The 19328-nt window shown below is 38.4% G+C and overlaps 1 protein-coding gene across 1 annotated transcript in view; it reads left to right on the top strand.

Moving 5' to 3' along the window:
* The window catches only part of LOC131786459 (ubiquitin carboxyl-terminal hydrolase 24-like), a 33818-nt gene extending 14843 nt beyond the window's left edge, over positions 1 to 18975 (top strand). The window contains exons 22-53 of the mRNA XM_066159127.1: positions 500 to 598; positions 1435 to 1554; positions 2079 to 2105; positions 2270 to 2314; positions 2680 to 2765; positions 2984 to 3068; positions 3619 to 3741; positions 3902 to 3996; positions 4804 to 4899; positions 5784 to 6006; positions 6543 to 6767; positions 7507 to 7576; positions 7676 to 7746; positions 8115 to 8169; positions 8657 to 8759; positions 9170 to 9231; positions 9466 to 9558; positions 10170 to 10253; positions 10356 to 10467; positions 11496 to 11640; positions 12353 to 12472; positions 12842 to 12882; positions 13495 to 13621; positions 14298 to 14351; positions 14632 to 14714; positions 15065 to 15203; positions 15634 to 15753; positions 16224 to 16477; positions 17150 to 17289; positions 18194 to 18329; positions 18576 to 18734; positions 18883 to 18975. Of these exons, the coding sequence (XP_066015224.1) occupies positions 500 to 598; positions 1435 to 1554; positions 2079 to 2105; positions 2270 to 2314; positions 2680 to 2765; positions 2984 to 3068; positions 3619 to 3741; positions 3902 to 3996; positions 4804 to 4899; positions 5784 to 6006; positions 6543 to 6767; positions 7507 to 7576; positions 7676 to 7746; positions 8115 to 8169; positions 8657 to 8759; positions 9170 to 9231; positions 9466 to 9558; positions 10170 to 10253; positions 10356 to 10467; positions 11496 to 11640; positions 12353 to 12472; positions 12842 to 12882; positions 13495 to 13621; positions 14298 to 14351; positions 14632 to 14714; positions 15065 to 15203; positions 15634 to 15753; positions 16224 to 16477; positions 17150 to 17289; positions 18194 to 18329; positions 18576 to 18654 (3312 nt within the window). The 3' untranslated portion in view covers positions 18655 to 18734; positions 18883 to 18975. The remainder of the gene's footprint in view (positions 1 to 499; positions 599 to 1434; positions 1555 to 2078; positions 2106 to 2269; positions 2315 to 2679; positions 2766 to 2983; positions 3069 to 3618; positions 3742 to 3901; positions 3997 to 4803; positions 4900 to 5783; positions 6007 to 6542; positions 6768 to 7506; positions 7577 to 7675; positions 7747 to 8114; positions 8170 to 8656; positions 8760 to 9169; positions 9232 to 9465; positions 9559 to 10169; positions 10254 to 10355; positions 10468 to 11495; positions 11641 to 12352; positions 12473 to 12841; positions 12883 to 13494; positions 13622 to 14297; positions 14352 to 14631; positions 14715 to 15064; positions 15204 to 15633; positions 15754 to 16223; positions 16478 to 17149; positions 17290 to 18193; positions 18330 to 18575; positions 18735 to 18882) is intronic.
* The last annotated feature ends 353 nt before the right edge of the window (positions 18976 to 19328 follow it).

Genomic DNA, 19328 nt, shown 5'->3' with positions numbered 1-19328 from the left:
AAACTTGTTTTTTTTGTATCATAAGGTTCGCTTTTACGCTCATTTATAGGCCACAATAACACTTACTTGGTTTCGCTTTGTTGTTTCTGTTTTCCCCCATGCCCTATGCGATCGATGCCATGCTCAGATGAGGGCCAAGGATGGATTTCGAAAACTAGAAAGAAAACAATAGCAGAACAACTCCCTCATTCGATGGTTAAAAATGAAATACGATCAGTCATTATGCTCATTGCTCTCAATTTTTCTTGCCCCTCCAGGTTCGGATAAGTACTACGCAACTCGCAAAATATCCACACGTGTCATATGTTGAGGAGTATATATTTAATTTATTTCCTTGTTTGTTACTTGAACAGAAAATCATGACGGCAAACAGTAAAAGTTTGTTTCTGGAAAATTTTTAAAAGAATTGCCAATCGCCCAATGATCAAACTACTGAAAAGATTCCTTTCTACATACTACGTTTTATTTATCTTAATGTATATTTTTTTATCTGTTTTAGTCCCATTCCAACGAAAGTTTAAAGTCCCTTCGTCACAGGATAGCCAACCGCCTGAACACCAGTCATGAGCAAATTCAGATATCGACTTCAGAAAAGTTGGTAGGTGCATTTTCAATCCATTTCCTGGAACTCAAGTGTTTTCCTTAATTGTCCTTAATTGCTCTTTAGTTATTTTGCGAGAATAACGAGGATGGATTGCAAGTGTTGTTTAGGATCTTGATGTATTCAGGGAGAGTCGTTTTAGCAGTTAGTCTGATATTTTTGTTGTAGCGAGCGGTGTGTTTTTTTCTATTTAGGATTGATTTTTCTGCGTTGTTTTGATGGTATTGTAACAATTAGATGTTTTTGAGGTCCAAATTACTTATATAGCTATGTCTCATAAAACAAAATAAACATCTGTACAGCTCTTTTATGAGTATGCGATCGGATTGTTGTGAGCAAACCTGTAGCGACCGCGTTTTCGGCTAGAAAGGGGTATATGCAAGGAAACTGTAGTCGAGCAAACCACACAATCCAATCCCTAAGGTCCGTGTATGCTAGAGGAATGTACAAGATCGGTGTTAAAATTGTACTAGAGATTCGAAAATAACTCTTGCCTCAACCAAGAACCGTATGGAACCGTTAGACTGTAAGGTTAGTCAGAGTTCCGTGCGAAAACTCGTGCCTCGAACGAAGCTATGCGCTTGATTGCGTTCTGAAACGTTCTGCTCCACGCGGAGCTAGAATGGTCCCGTATCTTATCGTTAGCATCATGTGACGCATAACGCAAACGAAACGGTAGGGATGGCGTTACAAACCTTATCATTTAATGTGTATAGTATACATGAATAAGTCTCTGCGTGACTTGCTCACAGAAGAAGAATTATCAGTCATGTGTTATTTTACAATAGTCTGGTAACTGATGAGCACTACGAACTGTCTTAATTGGATTTCAGCTTTTGCCATCTAAGGATCAGAAGCTTTTGTATCAACTGGAGTTTGAAGATGAACAACTGCTATTTGCCAAAGTTTCTGTGTCAGGTGTCACCACTGTACCCACCAAGGAAGAAGCTGAGGTCAGTTTATGACTCTATTGGTGCTATGGAGTCTGAAGGTTGTATTTTGTTGCGCATGGGATGAATTGAAACAAAATTGTCGATTGTCTGCCACTAAGGTTTCATTTTTCTGGATTGGCCTACTGATTTTATTCCTAATACCTCTACTCCCTGCTGACAATGTCGTACTTTATTTTTGGTAATGACTCAGCAATAGGAGATAAGGAATATTGCAGCAAAGTGTGGTTTAAACCTCTTGTCTCAGTATTTCCTTTGAAACGACCACGAGAATACTCAACATTCGCTCTATCGAAGGGCTAACGCTTGAAACGTCAGTGTCAGAAACTCTTAAAGGTGGTCAATTTACTTAAGAAACTCGGTTGATAAAACCAAATCATCTTGGATAAATGTAAAGCCTTAAGCTTTAATTATTTTCAAAATCGAAGCTGGAAAAGGTCTCCCAGCATTCTTTGTGTCAGTACTGTCTTGCTGATTTTGATTTTGAAATAGTTTTTTGAATTTGGATCTTCTGTCTTATTTTTCAGAGTCAAGAGGCCATGCGGATCGATGAGGTACATTTATGATCGTTTCGTTTTGTGAAAGTGCTATAGCTATACTTGGAAGCTCTTAACAACAATAATACATCACATTTACTTGAAGGTGACAGAAAAATGAAATTTGGTTCTTAGGACACCTTATGAACATGATTCTATGATCTGATTTGTTTTGTGTTTAGTCCAGTGCAAGTGGGTCAAATCGGCAAACCTATGCCTTGGAGCAGGTGAGTTTGACAATAAGAGTACACCTGAATACATGTTTAAATGAACGAAACATTTTAGTGTAGACCCTCTGCCTATGGCCACTTTTTGACATGCAGCGGTAGACGTATAGAAGGGTTTTTTTTTAAATAAGTTTGTCCATAAGTGGCTGCCGATGGTGTAATAGGTGTATGTGTGCCTTGAGAGGTGTAAGTATGCCTTGAGAGGGGCTTGTAAGGCGAAATCCAAACACAAGAGCCTGCTCACAGGCTCAACAGACAGCGGCAACAGTGCTTTTAGGTGGCACTCGTACCGACGTTTATCGAAAACGCCGCGTGTCGGTTGATACTATAGATATATGACTTTAGAAATGTGACTTTGCCTTCAGGAGAGGATGATGCCAGGTGTTATCATGGCCACTGAATGTAAAGCTTTTGACAAGTTGTATCAACTGGCCGAGCTTGAAGAACCGAGGTTGGTTGGCATGTTTGTGTAATATTGATTTAACGAGGTCTGTTGACGAAATTATTACAGTTATTAATAGTCAGTGAAGTACATACATGCTTTATCACTAAGGTAAACTCTTGCCTCAAAATAAGTGCAGTACTTAACTGCCACAAAAATGGCAGAAACGCACATGTTTGAAAGATCTTAGCAGTTGCTAAATTTAGTAATTATTTTTCTTGTCGCAGCATTACTGTGCGAGTACAGAGGTTACTGATGTTGTTGCCAACAGATCCTGATGTACAGGAAGCTTTGGACTCCATAGGAAAACAGGTAGTGAATTCATTGCAAACTCGATTTAATTTGAAAGCGATCATCACAGTAGCGAACTCTACTTGAGCAGTACTGAAAATAGGGCCTGAAAAAAATTCAGCCCTGGACGGGATTTGAACCCATGACCTCCGCAATACCGGTGCAGCGCTCAACCAACTGAGCTAACAAGCCAACTGGGAGCTGGTGATGGGTTCAAATCCCGTACTGGCCTGATTAAATACCAGAGATTATTCAAATCGACGATTTCAACCAATTCTTTTAATTCAATCATGCCATCGAATTTAATTTTTGTATAGAGATGTTGCGGTCTGTCATTGTATGACCACAAACTAGAAATTTACTTGATATCGATTGTCTGGGGAAACATATTTTGTTACGTAGATCATTAGAAACAGTTCGTCTGAATTAATTATTCGCATTCAGAAGGATTGTGATGAGAGGTCAGTTCCCCTTCGGGTTGTTTAACACTTACTTGTACAGCTAACAGGGTGTGATCTTTTGTTTGTTATATACACCATACAACTACGTATTAAAACTCTTTGATTTACAGTATAACATCAGCTGCTCTCCTGGAGGTACAGATGACAGAATGTTGTCGATGACAAATTTGCAAAACATGTTCAAGTGTGTGATGCCCGGCATGTCTCCATTCAGAATACTCTATAACCTTGAGGTAAATGATTATGTATTGCTACAGTATTGAAAAAGAAAATGAGTCTACAATGGTTATCAACTCACATGAGGTCACAGTGTTTAAAAAAACAAACTGACAGGGCTGGAAAGCAAATTGGAACTCACGGCAGTATCTTAGTGTTCTCTTTGACAAATTTTAGGTCCTAAGTAGCAAGTTGATGCCGACACAAAACAGAGATGGAGGCGCCAATGCAAGGATGTTCAAAGAGAACTTTTTAGCAGCCGGGGGACTAAGGTATTGTTTTATTCCTGAAACTTGACTGTTTTGTGGTGGCTTTATCATAGATGAGATATCTCCTAAACAGCCAGGTTGTTGAAAAGACTGAAAAGTCACCTTAGAAGCGAACACGATGACTATTAATTGCGTAGTGGGAAGACGAGAGATTTTTTTTCCAAGCATATGCATATATATACATTGTACTGAGGACTTACATAAGAGTTCATTCATATTCAATTTAGTGTGTGCTAAATTTCTTCCGATCCGATGAAGTATAATGAGTAGCGAGACTGAAGAAAGTAAAAAAACGTTGTGTTCGAGTGCCTTCCAAAGGATATTACTTTTTAAATTTTTTTTTATTTTTGGTGGTTTTGTCCGACCACAGATGCTAGGGTAAAATTCATCCAACTGAGGCGTTGCACATAATTATGTTTGCTTAAGTACACAAAGAAACTGTTCATGAGGTGAAGCATGTGCAGTAGACTTCATTGTCTGAATAAGACAAGCAGTGTGCAGTCTAAACGTCATGATCCATATCAGCGTATACCAGCTGATAAACCCTTTGACCCTAAGAATGACCAGCATCTAATTTCTCCTTACAAAATCAGCCCTGAATCAAACATTAAGGTCACAAGAATAAGGAAATGATCACCAACTTAGGAAATTCTTGATTGTTAAAAATAAAAAAAAACTCTCTGTCTGCATAGAGAATAGAATGGAGAATATGTCTACTGATGTTAGTAGTGTGGAAAGGGTTCATGCAAATAATTACTTCGAACGTAATTGTGGTTTTTTCTTCTTTTATTTGTCGACTTTATGAAACAGTGTTGTGGTGAATATCCTCCAGAAGGACATGTTTCCTCAAGATGTTGATACTGAGATTCGCAGAGGTTGCTACGCAATTTGTCTACAATTAGCAAGGTCTGTAATAAAATTACCTTTTTGGCCACTTTGTCGTATTTTTGTCTACCTTGTTTTTACTTTTTGTCTCTGTTGTTGTTAATGGCTACATGTGGTTGTTAGTCTTTCCGGCATTATGTTTAAAGGGAACCCAAGTCTTAAAGCGAATAGTTCCGAAAAGGCTGTAAACGTATCAAACACAAGATATTTGGCTCTTAAAATTATTTCTCTAACCGTGTTAATTTTTTTTCGGCCTTCAAAATCGGCCAATCAGTTTTGGTGTGAGGACGTGTAATGGTTGTTCCGTTGTTTCGTATTTGGGGTTTTTCCCAGCAAAACGGCTCATTGCGTTGCTTTTGAGTGCAGTAATCAGTCAGAAACCAAGCAGGATACCAAGCTTCCTCTTTTCTAGCTTCCGAAAAGACAACAGTTTACGACGTGCATGGAGTCTTGCTATAGGAAGGACATATCTTCCAAAAGATTCGCGTCTGTGTTCGGAACATTTCGAGGACCATGCTTCCATGAATCAAACCTAATGGAAGTACGGATAGCTTTGTTAACAGGAGAATGACTGGACAGAGACCCCGCTACCATTACACATCATTTACCTTGAGTGCCTTGCGCACCTAACAGGATGGCGGGAAGTTAAATGGCCGGTTTTTAAGGCCGAAAGAAATTTACAAGGTCAGAGAAATAATTCTAAGTACCAAAAATCTCGTGTTTGATACATTCAAAGCTTTTTTTTTAGCAATATTTGCTTTAAGAGTGGAGGTTCCTTTCAAAGAAATTGTTTTGGTAGTTAATTGGTTATATTTTCATCATTCTCTTGAATCTAACATCCTGGGGATGTAATGTTTTTTACAGTCCTTATTGTGAAATTGCATTCTAATTGTTTTGTCTTGAAGGTTTTTGCTATGTGGACAATCCTCAGAAAACTCTTTTACAGCACCACCCTCTCCACCACACAGGGAGCATGCAACTATTGCATCCTCACCAATTGCCATGGCAACAGGCACCATGGAAACAGATTTAAATGATAGTCTAAACAATTCGGCAGTGGAAGCAAAAAGAGCACGCTCTAGTAGCGTGATCGATGATGTACATCCTTCTGTTAGAGTTGCTATTGAGGTACGTTAAAGGGCCAGACGTAAAAGCTAGTATTGCAGTGCAGGAAGGGAATTTTAACGGTTACCCTAGGCCACATCTTACTTTTAGTTCTTTTCTTAATTGTATTATTTATTTGTAGAGTACTAAAAAATTACAGAAATAACGTTACTAAGCATAACTACCAAGGGTACCATGACTTATATCATGAATAGTAGTAGCATAACTTAGACTTCTAACAGTGATACCTGACATGCACGTATAAGTAGCTTATTTACTCACACTGGCCGATATACATTTCTTGCGCAAAACAAACTGCTTTAACACAATTTACTTACTTACCAAAATAATTACTTGCATCAAAATCAGTGTGACGTTTGAAATACTTTTGAAAACTTAAATACTACAATCGCTCAGAAGAAAGAAGTAATTAGGTCACATCTTACTTAGTGCAAAGTGCTTTTCCTTTTTTTGTGAGCTGATAAATCGAGGTGAAATGATTGAAAAGTCTGTAATGTCTTGTTATCGTGAAATAATAGTTTTGTCCTCTTTCATCTCAGACAATGGGTCGTGATGATTTTGCAGAAACAATTGCATGCTTCATGCGTGTGGCATGGGCTGCAGCTGCTGGCAGAATAAACCTGGCTGGGGGTAGGCAGAGGTTATCCAGTCAGAGTTCCGATGATGAAGGAAGTAGTATGGGAGGAGGGGGTAGTGATTCTGAGTCTGTGAAATCCTTCAGATCCAGTGTTTCCAGCGGGAGCCCCTCAGAGGTTACAAACAAGGTTTGTCAGTGATTTATTGCTAGTTGCGTGCACCTTGAGTTTTTTAAAAGTACCATTATTTTTATTGCCCCATCTAGTACCTGTTATCTCCTTACAAGGTGCGTTCTTGACTGACTTGATTTTGTAGAACGGGTTGTAAATTAAAATTAATAAAATAAAAAAATAAAACAACAAGACGATAAAACAGAACAGCACAAATGCTTAACTAGGCCCCTAATTTCATCGTCATCTTTATTATTACATACACTTGTGCTGTAAAATAGCAACAACAAAAAAACCAACACTTAAGCTCAAAGCAAAACACGCTTTGTCTGCTTGACAATTAAATTCCATGTGGTTGTGGGTCTGTACTGTAAGAGAATATAGAAGACGTCAAGATGTGGGAAGAACATCGCGGCAACATGGAATCTGTTTGTGTTAAAATCAAATGTTAACGTCTCGCACGTATCTGTCTTCCAAGAATTAACCAACTTATCATACCGCAACCTTTATGAATTGCCTTGAAATTCCATTGTTAATATAGAAATGGCCAGTTGATTTGGCGATCAACCATAACCTTGTATTCAGAGCTTTTTGTGAGCTGCTTTCTTTCCATTGATTCCCGCTTAAAAACAGTGACAGACCACCAAAACTAAACCGCCACTAGAAGAAGATTTTTCAGTTTCTGTCACTTGCCTACAATAGTAGTGGATGTAGTCTCGCACATGAAAATGTTTTTTTTTTTGCTTTGTATCCTCAGGATGTAGTAATTGTCGGCGAAGCCCTCCAGCTTCTGGTTCTTTGTTTGCAACTTAGAACGCAATTAATGGGTAAGACATATTTCTGGCAGAAAACAGCACTAACGAACACTTTGTATTGCTGACAGAAATTTAAACAACCAACACTCAAGCTAAGCTTTTTTCTTCTAGGAGTGTTTTACTATCTCCCAAATGTAAATGACTTCATTGTGGAAGTTCTCATAGGCTCCATCAATTCTCAGGTATACATTTATCATTTAGGTGTTGGCACTAACTCTCTACCAAAGAACAAATTGATTGTTTAATAGATAAACGTTTTAGTTAAATAACAGTTATCATTTCTACACCGTTGTTTTTTAAGGTAATGCAGGATGTCATAGGGAAATACATGGCGAAAGGTTGTTTTGACGCTGCAAGGGGAAAAAAATTTGGGGAGAGATCAACATTTTTTAGTCGCTGTTTTATCAGAAATGGAACTTACAATGTTTGCCTTCTGTCAATCCCAGAAATCTTTGCGCAAACACAAGGATCCGATCATTGGCAACTCATTCATTCCTTTTCCGTCTGCCGCTTAGCCACAAATGATACAATTATGTTGTCTCCTCTTTAGGTGCGGTCCACGGCACTTGAACAACTTTTAATTCTGAGTCAAACTCCTGTTGGAGGTATGTACACGAACACAATATCGTCTTTTTAAATTCGATCATACGACATAAAAAATAATTATAACAACAATAATAATGAAGAAATGTAAAATGGTTTCCGTGTTTACATAGCCTGATGTAAACACGGAAACCATTTTACATTTCTTTCATAAAATAACTAATGAACGAGGAACGAAAACCGTGTTTACATACTCTCATGTAAAATGGTTTTATGGCCAATCAGAACGCGCGTACTACTTGAATTATTTTATAATAAATGGTAACTACTGTATATTGTGTACATTTAATGTGTTTTCACCTGGCTCCGGTTGTTCGAAAGATGGATAGCGCCATCCGGTAAATAGCGCGGCAGGTTCTGTTAACATTTCTCCGCCGGATAGCATTATTTATGGTAGAGACATTAGCAGTAACAACAGCTACGTTTTATTTGTGTTATTCTTGTGCTTTTCATCATATGTCTGAAATCACGTCTTTGTGGCTTTTTAAGAGATCAAACTTCAGACACCAAATCACTTCCTTTTGAGTGTGATGCTTACTGCTCCCCTCCCATTATGGACACCTACAGTTCATGTCAGAGGAAAAAACTACAGGTACAGTTGCTAGTCACCTTTTGGCAAAGATACAATTAATTCAAATTAAGATTATTTAAAACGGGGTAGGGGCAACTTCAACAAGATGAGGGGCAAGGTGAATCCTTCCTCTGCTAGCAAATGGGACACTAATCGGAAGGGTTGAGTGCGTGGATTAACCCTACCCCTCTACCCAAGGGAAGTCACGTTACTTGAAAATGGGTAGGGTTTCCGTTGTATTAAGATGTTACGTGGAGAAGAAAAACCAGAATCCTGCTGCACAAAATAGCATCCCAGTTATGAACAGTGTTCGCACTCTTTCCAAATGATAGAATTTCTTGGTGCGCGTCCCCCAGTAGAGAATATGGTGCCAAAATAACGTGAAAACGATTGTTAAATGAAGGTATTTTCCATTTTTCTTTAACTTTTAGATTGCAACGTCATTGCAGTCAATTCTTTGATCTCCTCTGTCGACTGTTAGACTACTTGACAGGTGAGGAATAGACTTTGCATTAAGAGTGCAGGGTCATAGGTTTAAACCCACTGATGTCTTTTTGTTGTTGTTGTTTGAGCGGGTGTATGACGCTCACTTCATCACCGTAAACAATTATCAATGAAAACTGATTTTTTTCTTCTTCTAAGAGGCAAAATTTGGTGAGAAAGTAACCCGTATGTCAGACATGTAAAATCCCTACTGTTGAATCAAAACAATCCACTTTTGTTTCAGTGACAGAGCAGAGACAGATGAAAATTGATCCAACCAAGATGATCGACACTGAAATACAATGGCTTCTGAATTTTGAATGCGGAACTAATTTAGGTATTCTTACATTTGTTTAAGTTACTCTTGAAAAATTTATACTTTGTTGAAACAAGTCACCTAATGAGTCATGAAGCTACGTAATGGTTTGTATCTATTTCATTTCAAGTGTTTGCACGTCAGGGTTTGAGAGTGTTCACTCTTTGGTTTGTTTGGAAAATTCGCGACACTTTCTCAAAACTGAAGCCAATGGCGACTTGGTCGCCCGCGTTTTTCCGCATTTCAAACAGTTTGCTTGTTTTTACTTTGCGATTTCAGTAGATCGTGATGTTTTTCCTCTGTCCTGATTGGCTGGTGTGATTATTTCGCTTTGTCAAATGAAAGAAGACACTTAGGACTGTTGAAACGTATTTCAAGTTTGCGTAGTAGTCTGTGATCGCCTTGAGTGAAGGCAATTCACATGGACTGCTGGTGTATTTTGTTATGTCTGGTCACTCGTGAGGTTTTGAAAGATATCCAAGTTCCAATCGCGACTAATGCAGCGTAAAGGCGAAAAGCTTCAAACCATCACTAGTGCCCATCAATCGAGACATGCAGATTACTATACCAATATCAGAGCAAGCATTGGAAATGTGGCATATTTTGATGATTTAATTTATATTTATTCACAGAAAACAGCTTTCCACTACTAGCTGGACATTTGAAATTAATTAAAACTCTCTTCACTTGTGAAGGGGTGGATAAAAAGGGTTTGGGTAAGTGAGAGTGCTCATAACAGATTACAACATCTTCACTACTATTTCCACAAATATAAATGGGATTCGGCAACAATTCACAATTTTCTTTCTTTCCTGTAGGAGAGAAGTTGATAAAAGACCTCTTAGATGACTTTCTCTTTCCTGCTTCGAAGTTAATTTTCGATACGAGGAGTACACCGTCTAAAGAGACTGTTATTGATGTCCATCCTAAGTAAGTTGAGATCAATATTAACTTGGCACATTGGAATACACTTCCGGTGCCTTGAAAGGTCTTTGTAGTCGAAAAGAAGGGAAGAGGGAAGAACCCTGCAATATCGGTATTGCATCGTGGCTTTGATTTACTTAGAAAAATTCTTTCAGCTAGATCCAAGACCAAAACTATTCTCGACTTTTCGCGCTTGATGCAGTGAACTCGAATGTGAACTTTTTGAGTTCCAATTGGCTCTTTGTGATTTCAACTTGTATTCTGATTAGCTACTATGATAAACTTTTTTTTCTGGTTTTACAAGCCTTGGTTAAAATGTGCTCTAAACTTAGCCTTGTAGACAAGTTGTGCCGCAGTGTAAATATCGACATGCGGATCTTATTAGCAAGGGTTTTGTTGACTATCGGAGACGTCCATACTTCTTACCATAGTATCTGAGCTTTCCATCTATGGAATAGAGCTTCAGGATCTTCAGTATTGAGAGCTTTCGCTCAGAAGTTGACCATAGAGTTCTCTGTAGCTCTGAGTGGTAGAGCACGAGACAAATGCAATTTTTTTCCAAGTTGATATTGTATATCAGGCAGCTTGCATTAGAACATAGCCAGTAAATTTGTCTAATCAAATTCAATTGCGCGAGCGTGCTTCATATTCCTATTGTGCACGCTCATGACGTCAGCAAACAAATCCCTCGCGAAAAAAAATTTTCCATCGGGTTGAAAATATTATAAAACAATTGGTTCATACGTCATCTGTGCGTTCATCGAGATATGAAGCACTTGGGAAGTTTGGAGAGCACTCAAGAAGCTAGAGTTGCTCTCGGCTACGCCGCGAGCAACTCTTACGCATCTTTCGTGCTCTCCAAACTTCCCGCGTGCTTCATAGCTCGATGAACGCACGCTGACATATGAACCAATTGTTAATTATAACTGCCAAAAATTGAATTTAAAAATATCTAATCTTATCTCATTGTAGTTCTCTCGGTTCTATCTTTTTATTTTGCTATCATATTTGATAGTTTTTTGTTGTTGTTTCAGATGTGTGGCCAGAGAGTGTCAAGTAGCTGCGCATGAGCTGTTGGTGGAACTGGCCACTGGCTGCGCTGAAAATCTGGTTTACATTGTGTCACAATTAATTAGTATGCATCATATTGGAGATCCTGGTACTATTAAAGAGTGGGAGGTACGTTCATTAATATTTTGTGGTGTTTGTTTAGGCCTGTTATCTAAAGTCATTTATCTCCAGAATTTCTTTTTAAATGCTTGAATAGGAGATAAAAATTTGGTACACTTTGAGTTCATTTTGTTGATATCCCAGCAACGAACATGCTACCGTTTTATTAACCCTTTACACCTCAACATCATCATGCATATTCTCCTTACTGTTCTCTTACGTTTCCTGTGGTACTTACAAGGAGAATTGTCTAACGATCAAAAGGTTCTTGAGTTTAGGATCGTTTCCTCAATTCTCACTACCATAATGTTTAATTCAGGGCTGATACGGTTGGAGAAATTAGATGCTTATCACTCTTAGATAAAGGGTTGAAACGAAAACCTGTCTTCTTTAATGGTTGTAAATCCTGTTTTAAGACGCTGAATATCGAATATTTGATCATAGTGAGTTGTAATCGTTACTATACTCGTGACAAAAAATATATACATCTAAATAGGCCGAAAACCTTTAAGCCAGTGCAAATCATGCCCTCAATCAAAGCTACATTGAGAAGAGGGGGGAAATTTGCGGAACCTGCTGGAAGGTGAAAACCTGGCCGGGGCATTTGCGGCATAATATAGGGAAAAAAAAATTTCCTGAAGAGCCCTTATGAATTGATAATCCTTATTTTACGTTTAGTCTTACGAATGCAGCTAACAGCAATACACTTGTACTGTTTTAGTTCCAGCCTCCAGTTGCACCACGGGCTCAGTGTGGATTTGTTGGTCTTAAGAATGCGGGAGCAACATGCTATATGAACTCTGTTCTTCAACAGTTGTACATGCAACCAGGACTAAGAGAGGTGGGTCTGTTCACGTCACAGAAAACGATATGTACATCAATTTTTTAGTTTGATTTCTTTGTGATTATTGTGAGTCATTTGTTAGCTTGAGTAAAGTTGTTGGTGACAACACTGTTTCGTCGTGTGTTGAACAGAGTTAATGCGATGTTAAACCTCGTAGTTTATCAATTAGAATTTGGTAATTGTGGTGATAGAACCACCTAAGGGGCTTTGAACAGCTGAGTATTTCGGGTACTTTTGGACGGAACAAGGTGGTAGTTTTTGCGTCGAGTGTTGACAAGACAGTGGCATACAATTACTTCCTGGGTATTCAACGATAACATATGCAAGTTCTATAGACGGAATTTCTATTTCTTTCTCTTACGATAGGCAATTTTGTCATTTGATGATTTTCATCCAGATAAAGAAAGGTATGACATTCTTGTAACTTTACGAAGCTTAATCGGTGTTTAGTATGTTCCTGCGGAGTGTATTAAGCAAAATATGTGCACATTGTCTTGCCTTAGTCTGTTGTTTTAAACATAGATGTCTTTGCAGTTTCTCACACCAACAATATCCCCACAGTATCGTGCATAAGTGTGATGAGCTTAAAATGTTCCAACATTAGTGTCTTATATCAGCGTATTTTATAAATTCCGATTATAAAACGCTTTCAGTATCCCATTTTCCAAGTTCTCAAGTGCCAGAATATATTTAGAAATGGCACTTTCTTGTAGTATGGAATATCCCACGAGTCACAGGTACGTCCTCTGTATACACGCGAGCGTTCAATTGAATTTTTTAACCAAGAAAATGCTTGTTACAGGTGGGATATTTTATTTTATACAATGAGAAAATGCTTTTCAACTATTTCATACCATTGCCATTACCATTCTCTAATTTGACACAAAAGTTGCGCAAATTAGTGAATAAATTGTAGACACGCGCTTGTTCCGGTAAATCAATTTCTCTACCTGATGTGGTAGTGTTTTTGTAACCTTAAGTAGACTTTCTTGTCTGTTCATTCTATGCACTATTCACAGCGTCTTTTTCCAAGTTCAATCGCTATTTGGCCACTTGATGGACAGCAAGTTACAGTTCTTTGCCCCTGAGCAATTTTGGAAATGTTTCAAGCTATGGGGCCAACCAGTCAATGTTCGTGAACAACAGGTGGGTGAAATGAGTTATTTATTTCAGTTGATAACCATGGCTAGGAAGTTGTGGAGGTATTTTAAATCGTCGGAGAGTGTTTTGTACCCCTACTGTGTAGGCTGGTGATCTGTGTATCCATTGAACCTTGACAGACGAAGTTCTTTTGACCCCTAAGAGTGATTAGCATCTAATTTCTTCTTCTTACAATATCACCCCTGAATCGCACATGAAGGTCACGAAAATAAAGGAAATGATCATCAGCCAAGAAAGCTCTTTATTGTTAAACAAACTGTCTTGCTGTCTCAGCATCGAAGGGAATGTGAAATGGAAAGTTTGAAGATTTTTCACTCTGATGTAAAGGTTGCAAAGGCTTCAAAATCATTCCAACGTTAAAAATGTAATAAAGCTATGCGTACATCAAGATGTGAGGCGCCTAAAAAGTCAGGGGAGCATTCAAGAAGTTAATAAGAGTTGTTCTCGGCGAGCAACTCTTACGCATCCTTTGGTGCGCTCTAATCTTCCCATGTGCTTCGTATCTCGATGAATGCTTACTGGCGTATGATTCAATCGCCATTGAGCGAAAGTCAACAGTGGCAGCGTTTCTTTTCATTCGTGGCTAATGAATTGTATGCTCTTTTTTTGTTTTGTGTTGTATTGTTTTGTTTTGTTTTTTTGTTTCGGTTTTTTTTGACAGGATGCTTTTGAGTTCTTTAGTAACCTAACGGATCAGCTCGATGAAATCCTTAAGGTAAGTCGTTTTTCGTTTCCTCTTTGATTGGTAATAATTTTTTTTCTTAAGAAAGTAAGTGAAAAAATATCCCTTATTTTGAATGAGCAACGAACATACGAGCTAAAGAAATCGCCAAGACAAGAACAGAAATGCTTTAATTCTGTAAAGAAACCATCTGATATTTATTTGAAATGATTATATGGAGACAAAGATCTTTCTCAAGCTGAATAAAGATCTGAAATCATATCTAGTTTGTTTTTTATTCAGGGAATAACCTGTAGTGTTTTTTTATCTTCAGCAAAAAGGACAAGAGCAGTTATTCAAAAAAACATTTTGTGGTATGTTTGCTGACCAGAAAATCTGTAAAGAGTGTAATCACAGGTGAGAGATCAATCTATTATTTTCTCTCCGTGTTGTTAGTCAATTACTCGCAAATAATTTAGAGGTTGGTCAAATTTTCTGAGATTACCATGTGACTCATAACCGAGATCTTTCACACAACACTGACCAATCTGATTATCAGAAACGGAAAACATGAATCCTGTGCTTGCTAAAGTTCCAAGCACTGATTGGCACAATTGAATTAAATGAAATCAGAAGTCGTTTACCATGATATGGCCGGTTAAATTGTTCAAGCGGATCCGGTAATAGTCTTGGCTCTGTAGTGACTTTCATTCATTATATGTCAAGTGGTAATCTGGTGGTAAATGAGTGACTTTCCTTGGCGACAGGTATGAAAGAGAAGAAGCTTTCCATTCTCTGCAAGTGACTGTCAAGAACCACAAATTGGAAGACTCCCTAGAACAGTTTGTAAATGGCGAGATACTTGAAGGGGACAATGCTTACTTCTGCGAAAAGTGCAATGAAAGAGTAACTATGCATGTATTATTTGTATTGAGTGTAAAACATGTGGATGCCTTGCTCGAGTTTTAATAGAAACTTAACCACATTTTTACGCGATTTATCTTAGTTATAGGAGTCTAAGTGCGCAATTTTAATGGGGACTTAGAAAAAAAAGGTTCATTAGTTTTACTAATTTGTCTTAGCCTAGTTTTATTTTATAAATTTTTGGTGTACTTTTTTCTTCAAAAGGACGCCCCTAAGAGATGGAGGTTTGCTCTTAAAATATGTGTTTTATGATGTATTATTTTGTTATCTGCGTCTGTTTAGTAATAGATCACAGATGACCGCAAGATATGCCAAGAATAAGTCAATTAGCTGGCATTTTGGTTCATCTACAAACACTTTGTGTGCATTTGTGTAGGTTTTCATTGTATTCTCGCAAATATTTCCATTTCAGCGAACTACCGTAAAGCGCATGTGTATTAAGAGCCTCCCCCCGGTCCTCGTTATTCAACTGAAGAGGTTTGGGTACGACTGGGAGGCTGGTAGAGCACTCAAGTTTGACGATCATTTTGAGGTAATGTACACCACGTCAGTATATAATTGCACTATGGAATGGGTGTTCCAGCCAGCGTTTGTTTTCTTCGTCCGGGGGGCGCTTGGTGAAGTGGCAGAGCCCCGCAAAAGAGAAAGGAAGCCACCAGTGGAAAAACCATTACTTGGAACTTGATTGGTTTTTCTTTTTAACTCTTTATCCTCCACGTCACTCTTGGGAGGTAAACAAGATCAAGGAGCGTAAAGTGGATCGTTAAGCGTTCTCAGACAGCCAAACAGAGTTATACATTTCAGGTGTGCGGGTAAACTCAAAACCCCTTGAATTTAAGCAGATTTTTAAAATTATTTCTTACATATTTCTCTCGCGGCTCAGCCGTTCGAAACTCCCATAAAGAAAAAAAAAACAACAATGCAGCAGTGCGAGTGCTCATTGGCTGCAGCCCTTTTCCACAAGGAACACAAGTTAAAAGTAACTTCCATTTTTTTTACCAGTTTCCCTGGGTTTTGAACATGGAGCCATACACAACGGATGGAGTATCAAGACGAGAGTCCACAACAAACTTGCAGGCAGATACAGACAGTGAAAATGGAAGTATAACAGATCTACACATGTCTGCATCGTCGTCTTCGCTTCACTCCACCGTATCTGTTAATGCACCTGAGATTCAGTACGAGCTAGTAGGAGTCATTGTCCATAGCGGACAAGCAAATGCCGGACATTATTACTCATTCATTAAGGACAGAAGGTCTGTAGGGAAACTCTCTTGCTAATGCTGTGATCGTGTTTTATAGCGACCTGAAACAATGACAACGTTGATACTTCTCAATTTTTTAAAGTTATGGAAATGAATTTATCCTCATGTTATTACCTGGAGCTCAAATGTGAATATCTATTTTTACCATATTTAAATTCCTAAAATGAGCAGTCGATGGCGATTAGTGTGGCCAATGAGATTGCAGCTTTTTTAATCGACCACTGGTAGATTTATACTAATACTCTTTTGGGGATCGTGCCGGTCATGGAATAGCTGAAAAGTCATCGAATGTTGTCATATCAATTACCAGCCCTGGAAAATCACCAATTTTAAGTGTTGGTAATGAGTAAGAATAACTGCTTTGTAGACCAACGTAAAACTCTACCACCATCGAGCGACTCACAGCACATTGAGAAACACGCCCCTCGATCTTTTGCCTCGATTTCCGTCATTTTCTCGGATTCAGTCTTTGATTCTTCGAGGAACTCATTTCTCGAACAGCGGCTGGTACTTAATCGTGGGTCATGGAAAAATAGTACGGAAAACATCATGGAATAGTAGGATTTCGAAAATATACGAATGCCGGTGACATTTATTTTTTTGTTCTGTTTTTTTGTTGTTGTTGTTCATTTTGCTTTGTTTTCAAATTTTTTTTCCCAAAAGGAATGGTGCAAATGACAGTGAGAGTAAAGAAAAGTGGTACAAGTTCAATGACATCTTTGTTGAGGAATTTGACATGAACGAGGACACACTAGAAGCAGAATGTTTTGGCGGCACATACAAAGCAACAGTTTATGATACTGGTGAGTAACATTTTTAAAGACACTTAGAGCAACGCATCGAGCGACCTTGAGAGAAGTTTGGTTCTTTAGTGAGGTCCATCTTCTAAAATGTGAAGCATAGACCATTGACAGTGCATGAGCAGGAAGTGCAATTTTAGACTTTGTTTCTGCTAGTTTCAAAGAGCCTCTAACCCGACTCAATGTCTCTACTCGAAAAAATTAAGTCCGCTAAAATAACAGCGGAGCTCGCAAAGCGTGCGCGCAGCAAAGCTACATGCCTATAAAGAATTAGTTATCTGCGCAGTAATGAACACTACTTGAGCAGCAGTGAAAATAAGGCCTACTGCTCAAGAAATGTTCATTACTGCGAAGATCACTTTCCTTCACGTCGTTATCCACAGTTCAAATATATGACTTTCATATATTCACAGTCGTTTAAAGAAATAGTAGTAACCTATCAAGCCGAGAAAATTTGGTTTATATACTCTGTATACACACACAACGGAATAAATTCTATTATGCCAATATTATTATACAGAGAATTTAGAATGTACTTGACCTTTCCCAAGAGCTGCCTTCGCTTGTTGTCGTTTTCAAGAAACTTCACCAATGGCATTTTCTGTCTAGAAATACGGAGTAGATTTTTTTCACTCTAACTTTTCTTCTGCCTTCAGTTATTTCTCGAAGAATCGACAGGCTAATCTGTGACAAGGAGATTATTTGTAAGAGGAAACTCATTTTAAGATTTTTGTCCTGAATTTGAGTTTGACTTCTATTGAAATACATTTATGAAGTCATGTCTGATTTGGTATTTAAAATGAGTGTGGTGAACTCTTCAAAAGAGCTAGTAGAAAGACGTTGAATACATGGCAGATGAGGTATATGAATTTTTTGCTAATTATGGAGTTACGCCTTTTCCCTGCAGTTAACAGTTATCCAGAAACTCGACATCGCTACTGGAATGGCTACATGCTTTATTATGAGTCTTCAGACAAACTCAAGTCACAGTATGGTTCTCTTGGTGATGGTAGTGGACTGGTGCGACATGATGTAGGCCTGAGGTATGAATGCACTTGCAATTGGAAAAACACTTCATGGCACAAAGTACTAAATCTAACAGTCAGGGGCCCAATGGAGAGGAAGGGAGGGATCGGGTATTTTTCTGAGTAGTGCGGAATGAAATTGCGCTGGAGGCGTAGTCCATTGATTGTATTAAAATCCGTTTTATTCTTAGTTACAACTGTGCCCCATCCACACTCTCTTCCTCTCTTTCCCAGCTTTATTATTTCTTCTTATTTTATACCCAGATCCTCTCCGCCCTCCCCATCCTCATCCTCGATATCTTCGAGCTCAGGCCCCCATCACCCACCCGGACAGACGGTCTGAGTCAGCTTACAGCGTTACTTCAGAAAGGAGAAAAGAAAGGCATTTTTAAGGACAAAATGCCTGCTTCTATCCAGAGAGTGGTTAGTTCAGAATTTTTGTTTTCACTATAATCAGTTAGAATTTTGAAGCTCTGTTATTGTATGGGATTGATAAGAAGTCAGTTTATCTCACTTAGCGTTATGTGGTATTAGCGAAAGATGTTCAGAATTTATTTTCTTGTGTATTTAGGTTCACACTGAAAATCTTCAATTCATGCAAAATAGAGATGTTTATAACGTGGACTACTTCAGATTTATCCTCAACCTAGCATCTTGCAATGCGGTAAGTCATACGCTCAAAGAGATTTCTTAAAAGGAGCCAGAACGTCTAGCAGAAATCGGTGAGACGCCCTCAAATTTCTTAACTTGCCTGAGCGGGTATATTCCTCAAATACTTCCACCCACCCTTCCCTGGTAACTCTGTTATTTAGTGTAAGTATCGTCATCGAAGTGTTCATTCTAATTATTATTCCTAAGTATTTGCATTCTTTCGGTTAGTTCTTTCGTCTTCGGAAAACGGATCTTTTTTTTTTTTTTTGAGGGGGGAGGAGGGGGGTGTAACAGAACCGGGTGGTAACTTCAATTTGATATTGATTTTACAGAGAAGTTCATCATCTGATAAGCACGCCATCCTGT

The sequence above is a fragment of the Pocillopora verrucosa genome, chromosome 12 (assembly GCF_036669915.1).
Source record: "Pocillopora verrucosa isolate sample1 chromosome 12, ASM3666991v2, whole genome shotgun sequence".
Lineage (NCBI taxonomy): Eukaryota > Metazoa > Cnidaria > Anthozoa > Scleractinia > Pocilloporidae > Pocillopora > Pocillopora verrucosa.
This window is presented reverse-complemented; position numbering and strand designations above follow the sequence as displayed.